At 48.4% G+C, this 10,195-nt stretch overlaps 1 protein-coding gene and 1 long non-coding RNA gene across 5 annotated transcripts; one reads left to right on the top strand and one right to left on the bottom strand.

Moving 5' to 3' along the window:
* Nucleotides 1-225: 225 nt before the first annotated feature.
* Nucleotides 226-6,713, bottom strand: AIF1 (allograft inflammatory factor 1). Of its 4 annotated transcripts, none has more exons than XM_043907912.1 (7): nt 6,677-6,713; nt 4,958-5,024; nt 3,292-3,353; nt 3,128-3,194; nt 2,408-2,449; nt 735-897; nt 226-432 (listed from the first exon to the last, which is right to left on the bottom strand). In XM_043907912.1, the coding sequence occupies exons 5-7, from the start codon at nt 2,439-2,441 to the stop codon at nt 348-350; spliced, it is 282 nt and encodes a 93-aa protein (XP_043763847.1). In that variant the 5' UTR covers nt 2,442-2,449; nt 3,128-3,194; nt 3,292-3,353; nt 4,958-5,024; nt 6,677-6,713; the 3' UTR covers nt 226-347. The 4 variants fall into 4 exon arrangements, with proteins under 4 accessions (XP_043763847.1, XP_043763844.1, XP_043763846.1 ...); XM_043907909.1 differs by lacking the exon at nt 6,677-6,713 and adding an exon at nt 6,275-6,430; XM_043907911.1 differs by lacking the exons at nt 4,958-5,024; nt 6,677-6,713 and adding an exon at nt 3,529-3,660 and having other exon boundaries at nt 2,414-2,449.
* On the top strand, nt 892-1,909 carry LOC122697289. Its single transcript, XR_006342033.1, has 2 exons — nt 892-1,226; nt 1,289-1,909. It is a non-coding gene; the product is annotated as an uncharacterized LOC122697289 (long non-coding RNA).
* Nucleotides 6,714-10,195: the final 3,482 nt, after the last annotated feature.

Here is a 10,195-nt window from a genome sequence, read left to right on the forward strand (position 1 = left end):
TTTTTTTTTTGTCTATACATGTCTTTTCATCCCACTTAAATTCCTTGAGGTCAGGCTATCTTATACATCCCCCCTGGTGGACAAAATCATCTGCTGTGTGGTAAACATACTACAGAATTGTTGACGGACTGCTCATATGGGCAAATCCTTGCTACCCTTCTCTCAAAGATGCTTCACCCCCTTCCCAAACCCAGGGGAAAAAAATCAAACAGTGACCAAGCTGAATTCATCTGAAGGAGGATAATTTATTTAAGTTAGTTTGGCTCTGGTTCACAATTTTGTCTTCTTTTTCTATGTTGGAGTCATTAGAAGCCCCTTCAATCCCACCACATCTCCCTCACCACAAATCAGGGCAACTCAGAGATAGCTTTCTTGGCTGGGAGACCCGTTGGCTTCTCCTGTTCTTTTGCTTTCTCTTCATACATCAGAATCCTGGTTGAGATGAGAAGAGACACGGGGATCAGAGGACAGTCTTCTCCAAAAGAATAAATCTTAGTGCACTGTGAAAGTCCAGAAAAGGATGAGGGTTGTGAGGGTAGGAAGAGAAGGAGAAAGGGCAGGAGTGAGAGTCCTGTGGGGACCAGAATCATGGATGAGAATAGGATCTGGGAAGGGTCTCTCAAAAGATAGAAGAGAAATTCATGCTGGATTATGTGTAGAAGGTGAGCCTGGGGATGGAGGCAGGAGGAAGAGAAAACAGTTAAGTATAGGAGAGGCTGGAACTGGACTCTCACATTTTTAGAATGGCAGATCTCTTGCCCAACATCATCTTGAGAAAGTCAGAGTAGCTGAAAGTCTCCCCAGAGCCACTGGATACCTCCATGATTAATTTCTTTAGCTCCAGGTGGGTCTTGGGGACCCCAAGTTTCTCCATCATTCGCTTCAGGGACATGATATCTGGAGGCGCAGAGGATGGGGGTGAGAAGAGGGAAGCCTCTTTCTCTCTCTGTTACCTCCACCTCCTCATTACCATTCCCCATCCTACTCTGGTGGAGAAGGAAATGGCAACCCACTCCAGTATTCTTGCCTGAAGAATTCCATGGACAGTGGAGCCTGGCAGGCTACAGTCCATGGGATCGCAAAGAGTCAGACACGACTTAGTAACTAACACACACACACACACACACACCCCCAGGTCACTGTCGTCTCTCCCAAACGATGGGATCACAAAGAGTCAGACACGACTTAGCAACTAACACACACACACACACACACACACCCCCCAGGTCACTGTCGTCCACACACACACACACACACACACACACACACACACACACACACCCCCCAGGTCACTGTCGTCTCTCCCAAACGATGGGATCACAAAGAGTCAGACACGACTTAGCAACTAACACACACACACACACACACACACACACACACACACACACACACACACACACACACACACACACACACCCAGGTCACTGTCGTCTCTCCCAAACGATGGGATCACAAAGAGTCAGACACGACTTAGCAACTAACACACACACACACACACACACACACACACACCCCAGTCGTCTCTCCCAAACGATGGGATCACAAAGAGTCAGACACGACTTAGCAACTAACACACACACACACACACACACACACACACACACACACACACACACCCCCAGGTCACTGTCGTCTCTCCCAAACGATGGGATCACAAAGAGTCAGACACGACTTAGCAACTAACACACACACACACACACACACACACACACACACACACACACCCCAGGTCACTGTCGTCTCTCCCAAACGATGGGATCACAAAGAGTCAGACACGACTTAGCAACTAACACACACACACACACACACACACACACACACACCCCCAGGTCACTGTCGTCTCTCCCAAACGATGGGATCACAAAGAGTCAGACACGACTTAGCAACTAACACACACACACACACACACACACACACACACACACACACACACACACACACACACACACACACACACACCCCAGGTCACTGTCGTCTCTCCCAAACAATGGGATCACAAAGAGTCAGACATGACTTAGCAACTAACACACACACACACACACACACACACACACACCCCAGGTCACTGTCGTCTCTCCCAAACGATGGGATCACAAAGAGTCAGACATGACTTAGCAACTAACACACACACACACACACACACACACACACACACACACACACACACCCCAGGTCACTGTCGTCTCTCCCAAACGATGGGATCACAAAGAGTCAGACATGACTTAGCAACTAACACACACACACACACACACACACACACACACACACACACACACACACACACACACACACACACACACACCCCAGGTCACTGTCGTCTCTCACAAACCACTGAAAATGGAGCACTGTAGGAAAGACCTCCCTCTTCCTATATCTGCACACTTCCCCCAAATCACCCTTTTCTCACCGATACCTCCGTCTTCATTCAGGTCAAACTCCATGTATTTCTCTGGACGAGGGGAGAAAGCAGAGAGGGTCAGCACTGGCTGGAGGGTCACAGGCAGAGGCAGGGCAGGGACGGAGAAAGGGGTTGCAGATGGGAGAAGAGGAGGAGGAGGTGGGGCAGGTAGAGGAAGTAGGGTTCGGGGAGCTGAGGGGCCCTGTTACGGTGCAGGGAACTAGAGAGGGTCATGAGAGGGGCAGCCCAGGGAAGGGACTGTTACTAGGGTGGCAACAGAGGCCACCTTCCTTTTTCCCACCTCAAAAGTAGACTTTGTGTGCTTCCCTGGTGGCTTGTGGTAAAGAACCGGCCTGCCGAACGCGGGAGACACGGGTTCACTCCCTGGCCCAGGAAGATCCCATATATGCCACAAAGCAACTAAGCCTGACCGCCACAACCACTGAGACTGTTCTGTAGAGCCCAGGGAACCGCAACTACTGAATGAAGCCCTCTTGCCCTCAAAATGAGAAGTCCATGCAGCACAACCAGAGAGAAGCCCTTGCTCCCCGAAACTGGAGAAAAGCCTCCTGAGCAGTGAAGACCCAGCTCCGCCAAAATAAATAAAAATAAGTAATAAATAGATAAAATTATTAAAAAAAAATAGACTTTGTTTCTTCTGTCCTCTTTCTTCCTGGATAAATCCTACCCTCCTCACCCCCTTCTCCACCCCTACAGCCGTCCCCTCACTCTTAAAGGCTTCCAGTTTGGAGGGCAGGTCCTCATCACTGCTGTATTTGGGATCATCCAGGAATTGCTGTGGGGGGAAAGCAAGAACCTGGGTAGGGCCCCCGCCCTGAACCAACACCACCATCCACCCCACCCACTGCCCTGGCCAAGGCCCTTTCTTTTACCTGGTTGATTTCATTGAGTCTTTCTTCCTGCTGGGCCTTCAGCAGCCCAAAGGCTTTTCCTCCTGAAGGAGCGCAAAGGTTAACGTAGCCTCACCCCCACCTTCCTCTCCTCACCCCCAAGCTCAGCCTGAAGCCATTACAGTTCTGCTTTCATAGGCCAGCTTCCCAGCGCCCCAACCCAGTACTGTCCAGCTCCTTTTTCCCATTTTAGAATCCTGCCTATTCCACCTTCCCTACCCTGTAAATCCCTGGTTTGGCTCATAGCTCAGCATGTGCTGGTTGAGATGCTGGAGGAAACAACCCAGACTGGATGCCTCTCTGTCTGCCAGCTCCCCTCTCCCATCAGCTTCCTGGAGGCCTGCCTCCCAAACTTCCCCTTTCCCCTCGTTCCCTCCTCCTCTAAGTCTCAGGCCTCACTTCCTCATCAGCTTCTGCTGACAGTAGCACCCAGGAAAAAGGGGGAGTGGGGTCTGGAAAGGAGAGGAGAAAATAACATTCTTAATTCCTCTAAAGGAGAGCCCAGGGTGTACATGTAAGAAATGTTCTGATAAACCATGGGGGAAGGTCTGTAAGACCCCAGGGGCATTGATTCTCAGGAAGAGAGGATCTCTAAACAGGTCTGGAGTGTCAGGTGGCTGAGGCCCAGGTTTCACAAGTCTGGACACGCAGGTTTAGATAGGAAGCTGAGGAAAGGCGGACTAAATTTTTCTGTACTCTGGACCGGAGAAGAACCTGAAGTCACTGGCAGATCTGGGAGGGTGGCAAGATGGGTACAGGGTCTGGAAAGGGAGAGACACTACACTTCCGGCCTGGTGGCTCCACAGAGGCACTTGGAAATACGGAAGTGTCTGACAAGGGAGTCTTAGTTTGTTTGCTTTAGGACATGCAATGTAATCCCTTCATCTTATCTCCTTTGAAATTTTCAGTGAAGTCTACAGATCTCTGAAATTTGAGAATTTAAGTAGATTCTTTGGTGGGAGAATTCCCTGATGATTCAGTGGTTAGGACTCCAGCGCTCTCACTGCCACGGGCCCAGGTTCAGTCCCTGGTCGGGGAGCTAAAATCCCACAAGCTGCATGGCACAGCCAAAAAAAACCAGTGGGTTCTTTGGAGGCCTGTGGTGCTGAAAGAGTGTTGGTGGATACAAGAGCCAAGGGTGAGGCTGACATTAGGGGTGTGAGGGATGCTGGTCACTGTGGGTTTGACAGAGTGAGAGTAACTCCCCACTCCTTACTCAACAGAGTGGGCAGTAGCCCCTGATAAATGCCCTCCTAGGCACACTCCTTTGGGCTAGTGGCTCTAGGGGAGATGAGGACTGTGCGTCCCCCTCACTGAGACACTTCTGTCTAAACTCCCTGTGCAGAGCTCTAGCCACAATCTTAGCGTTGATGGGCACACCTTTCCTTTTCTTTGCCCCCAACCCCCACCCCAACCTATTTCCCCTTCTGCAGAAGGGAGTTTTCACTTATCACTGCCCTTGCCCTGACCCATATGGGTTAGGGAGATGCTGGAGAGTTCTCTGGCCTCTTTGAGTTCCCTTTATTGCTGCCTCTTCCTCTGCAGAGAAGACTGCAAACCTGCCCTTCCGAAGGTCTCGGTGCCTAGTGGGGGAAATCCATTTTTTAAATTCATACGCTCATTCAACAAATGTTTATTGAGCACTTACTATATGCCAGGCACCTTGCTTGGCCCAATGAGCCAGGTAAATGTAAACTCTGGTTCTCATGGACAATCTAGGAAAGACAGATAAGAAAAACAAGTATGTCAAAGATAATAGGTACCTATGGAGAAGAGAAAAGTAGGGAGGGGATAGGAAGGGCTGCGTGGATTGCAGATTTAAATAGGGTGCTCAGGGGGACTTCCCCGGTGGCCCAGTGGCTAAGGCTTCGTGCTCCCAATGCCAGGGGCCCAGGTTTGATCCCTGGTCGGGGAACTAGATCCCACATGCCACAACTAAGAGTTCTCATGGCGCAGTGAAGATCGAAGAGCCTGTGTGCCGCAACTAACATCCGGCGTGGCGAAATAAATAAATATTACTTAAATAAATAAGGTGCTCAGGGAGGTTTCCCTAAGAAAGTGATATTTGGGCAAAGATTTCAAGCAGGTGAAGGAACAAGCCTCATGGATATGCAGGAGAGGAGCACTTCAAGCACAGGGAACAAAAAATGCAAAGGTCCTAAAGCGAGGACATGTCTGGATGTCTGAGTATTCGTGAAGCAGCAGGAGGCCAGTGTAGCTGGAGCCGGGTGTATGAGGGGAAACAGAGGCAGGAGATGAGGCCAGATTGCCTACGGCCTTGTAGGCTGTTAGGAAGAATCTGGCTTTTATTTGGACTTCGATTGCCTCCCCAAGCAGTCTTTCCCTGAAGGTGACTTGGCAGACTACCAAGGTGAGGTAGAGCTGAGATGCTGAGGAAAACTTCCTAGGAAAGAGAAAGTGACAGCTGCTCTGACCATGGGACAAAAGAACAAAGAATAACAAGATGCGCAAATGCGTGAAACTCAGTGTCAACACAGACGTGGGAAAGCCTGTGAAGAGCAGCGATGCAAGAAGACACCTCCCACCCAAACCCAGGGACCTCCGCCCACCCCACCCCACCCTCCACAGACCACAGACAGTCTGCAGTCAGAGCTGAAGGGGAGGTGGGGCCTCTGGGCAGAGAGCTGCCAGGGAGCCAGGAATCCACCATGAACCCAGAAATAAGGGAAGTAGGTAACTTTCTGACAGTGAGGCTGCAAACTCTCTCTCAGCAGAGGCAAGCAGTCTCCTTAAAGCAGTGGCTCTCAATGAGTGGTCCTTCCACCAGCATATGTCAGAAATGGATCCATCCCAGACCTACCGAATCAGAAACTCTACAGGTGGCATCCAGCAATAGCTTTTCAACAAATGCCTCAGATGATTCTGACACACACTCAAGGTTAAGAGCCACACGCTCTGAAGCGACTGAGTGACTCCCCCAGCCTGCAGGACTTGCTGTACTCACCAAAGGTATAAACGTGGCTGAACTATGCAACATTGGGCAGTGGGGCTGTGGGTCTTGGAGGCAGAAAAAAGGAAGAGTCTCCAAGGCCAAAGTTGTTAGTCTTCAGCCAAGCAGTCAGGGAGAGAATGCTGAGCTGGCTCAGGAAATGGCCCTCTAGAACCCTGTGAGGTTAGCATCCTTTATGAGCCTGGCGCCCTGTTGCTAAGGGGTAGGGGGGCCTTGATATGGTTCCACACTCTGCAGGGGAACTCTTGTTAGAATTAGGGCCCCTGTGTACCTCCACAAAAAATACAGTGGCCAGAAAGCTTGTCTGTGTGTGTGTATGGGGGGTGACATGGATGTCTTCTGCTTGCCCCCTCCTTTTTCCCTCTCCCACTCTGTTCTCTGTCCCAAGAGACTAACCTGTATAGACTATGTCAAGGGCACCTCTGACTTCTAGCTGTTTTGGCCGATGGGGAGCCTGGCAGGAAAAGAGCAGGGCAGGAGAACATTAAGTTAAGGGTATTCATTCCTCTGGCTCCTTTCCTACAAGGTCACCTCAGGCTGGCTGACACCTCCATCTATGGGCAATGCTCCCCTCCAGGCAACCTGCTCTACATGACTCTGTCCTTTTCCATGTTTCAGAAGTCCAGGGAATAAGCTCAGGAGGTCTGTGGATTTGGAAAAGATAAAAAGTATATCCTCTTCTCACATCCAGCATCACATGTGTCACCTTGTCAAAGACCACTTCACAATTTAAAGCTATTTTTAAAATTAATTAATTGTGTTTATTTTGTTGCCCCAGGCTTTTAGTTGCAGCACATGGGATCTGGTTCCCTGACCAGGAATCAAACCCGTGCCCCCTGCATTGGGAGCACAGAGTCTCAGCCACTGGACCATCAGGGAAATCTTTAAAGTTCTTACTCAAGCCAGCAACAACGTCTTTTACACTGTATATCTTTATTAAAATCTAAGTTCAACTTGCCTGCATTTTAAATCTCTTGTCTTATCATGTGGTAGTAAGTACATGGTTTATTCTATCCCAATATTTATTGATATTTTGATAACTGAAACTTAGTGTAATGATTTTACTTTGTTATGTATTCTTTAATTTTATGTACCAGAATGCCAAAGATATTTGTGGCACAAAATAAGTTAGAACCTCTGCTGTGATCTCTTCTATGCTCATCCCTTTGGGCCGGGGTCGCAATATCCCTTGTGATTCCCTAAACCCCTCTGTGCTGTGTTGTGCGTAGTCACTCAGTTGCAGACAACTCTTTGCGACCCCATGGACTGTAGCCCACCAGGCTTCTCTGTCCATGGGGATTCTCCAGGCAAGAATACTAGAGTGGGTTACCATGCCCTCCTCCAGGGGATCTTCCCAACCCAGGGATCAAACCTGGGTCCCCCTCATCGCAGGCAGATTCTTTACCATCTGAGCCACCAGGGAAGCCCCTAAATCCCACTACCCCTTTGTAAATTCACTATCTCCTCAAACCCCACTACACCCTTGTAAATAAACTATCTCCTCAAATTAATCAAATTTGAGGATGTGATTTCCGGCTGAGACCCTGAATGATGTGTGTGTGTGTGTGTGTATGTGAGAGAGAGAGAGAGAGAGAGTTGGGGGGACTGGGAAGTAAGAGGTCTCTGGTCTCTGCAGCCTTATTTCTTATTGTAAATAAACAAAAGGGCATCCTGGTGTTTGCACCAGACAGGGGAATTGGTTAACAAAAGGCTTTCCCTGAGGCCAGAGAACAAGTGAGGATTCTGAGCCGGCAGGGGACAGCTCCATAGAACCATATAGCAACCAAGGTTGCTACTGCCAAAGCCTTCTCTTTTCTAAAAAGCCTCCTTGTGGAGCTTTGAGGGGAATGTGGCAGCAGTTTATTTCTAAATTTCTCTTCTCGACACCTGTAAAGAGATCGGAAACACACACACATACTACATTTTCAGTGAAGCTAGGAGATACAGAGTGCCTACAAGTTCCAATTTATGCATCTGTGTGACCAAATTCCCCACTGAGCAGGCAGTCCCAGGCTTCCTTCCAGAAAACCAGGTGAATAGGGAGGGTCCCAGTGACTGCTTAAAAAAAAAAAAAGCAAATATTCCTTCCTGGGAGGAAAGGCCTAACCCCTGGAGAGAAAAGCTGAGGGCAGTGCTGACTGAGCAGATTAAATACCAGTAAAGGTGGAGACAGAGTGCTTTTGTTTTTTAAAAAATATTTATTTGTCTGTGCTGGGTCTTAGTTGAGACACGTGGGATCTTCAGTTTTTGTTGTGGCATGTGGGACCTAGTTCCCTGACCAGGGACTGAACCTGGGCCCCCTGCACTGGGAGCGTGGAATCTTAGCCACTGGTTCAGTTCAGTCGCTCAGTCATGTCCGACTCTTTGCGACCCCATGGACTGCAGTCCATCACCAACTCCCAGAGTTTGCTCAAACTCATGTCCATCGAGTTGGTGATGCCATCCAACCATCTCATCCTCTGTCGTCCCCTTCTCCTCCTGCCATCAATTTTTCCCAGCTTCAGGGTCTTTTCCAATAAGTTGGTTCTTCGCATCAGGTGGCCAAAGTATTGGAGTTTCAGCTTCAGCATCAGTCCTTCCAATGAATATTCAGGACTGATTTCCTTTAGGATTGTATGGTTGGATCTCCTTGCAGTCCAAGGGACTCTCAAGAATCTTCTTCAACACCATTGGACCACCAGGGAAATCTGGGAGAATGTTTTAAAGCACCCAAAGGGACCCCGAAGCAGCCGATCTCAAAAAGTGTCAGCAAAATTCTCCTTTTAATATTAAGTTCATCACCTTAGGTGAACTTGGGAGATGGCAGCCTGTGAGCTCTTCTGTGAAATAAAGAAGCCTAAGGTTGGGGGTGGGCGGTAAATGCTTGCTTAATTTGGAGAGGTTCTCAGAGGTCGTGGAGGTAGTGGCTATACAGAGGTACCAAATTTTAAGGAAATAATCCATTGTTATGGCAAAAGAGGGGCTTCCCTGGTGGCTCAGATGTAAGGAATCTGCCTGCAATGCTGGAGACCTGGGTTCAGTCCCTGGGTTGGGAAGATCCTCTGGAGGAAGGCATGGTAACCCACTCCAGTATTCTTGCCTGGAGAATCCCCATGGACAGGGGAGCCTGGCAAGCTACAGTCAATGGGGTCGCAAAGAGTTGGACACGACTGAGTGACTAAGCACAGCACATGGCAAAGAGGAGTCCTTGAACTTGTAAATCTGGAAAGCCATCCTGCCCCCTGCCCCAAAAGTCCTCCTGCTAATAGTTTAGAAGAATCTAGCTCTTTTTTTTTTTAAAACTTAAAAGTTTCTCTCTCTGTTTTTTTGAAAGACATTTATTTTTGGCTCTATTGGGTCCTTATTGCAGTGTGAGGGCTTCTCTTGTTGCAGAGTACAGCACAGACTGTAGAGGGCGGTCTCAGGAGTTGCGATACCTGGGCTTAGTTGCTTGCACATGTGGAATCTTTCTGGAACAGGAACCGTGTCCCCTGCATTGACAGGCAGATTCTTAACCACTAGACCACTAGGAAAGCCCTCTAGCTCATTTGGATGAGTAACAAAAAGAAATGACCAAAGCTTCTGTTCAATTAACCATGAAAAAAAAAAAGGTAAAGAAGAGGAACACAATTTTCCAAAAGATGACAACACACCAGAAATGTATTGCCAAAAGCAGGTGGAAATTGTTTCCCAAAATTCATCATGAATTGAAAAACAGCAAAACTTAGTGTCGACTTCTAGCAGTGAAGGAAGGACACGTGTCAGAAATGCAAGTAAGCCCGGAAAAGATGATGGGTAGCATGGGGTATTAACAGGAACAGGAGGAGAGGTGTAGAAGGGAGAAAAAGACAGTCATTTCAAAAATATACACTAAATTTAATGAGAGAAGGAAACATTTTATATACAGTCCTAATTTTTTAAATCATAAATAACTGT

Source organism: Cervus elaphus, chromosome 7, assembly GCF_910594005.1.
Source record: "Cervus elaphus chromosome 7, mCerEla1.1, whole genome shotgun sequence".
In the NCBI taxonomy this organism is placed as follows: Eukaryota; Metazoa; Chordata; class Mammalia; order Artiodactyla; family Cervidae; genus Cervus; species Cervus elaphus.

What these genes read in the sequence shown, in the direction of transcription:
- AIF1 (XM_043907909.1), bottom strand. Translation starts at nt 6,307, where the DNA reads ATGTTGCATAGTTCAGCCACGTTTATACCTTTG. An exon ending in GACTCAATGAAATCAACCAG is followed by an intron (nt 3,195 to 3,291) that starts GTAAAAGAAAGG and finishes TTCCCCCCACAG; the next exon opens with CAATTCCTGGATGATCCCAA. An exon ending in AGATCTGCCATTCTAAAAAT is followed by an intron (nt 433 to 734) that starts GTGAGAGTCCAG and finishes CATCTCAACCAG; the next exon opens with GATTCTGATGTATGAAGAGA.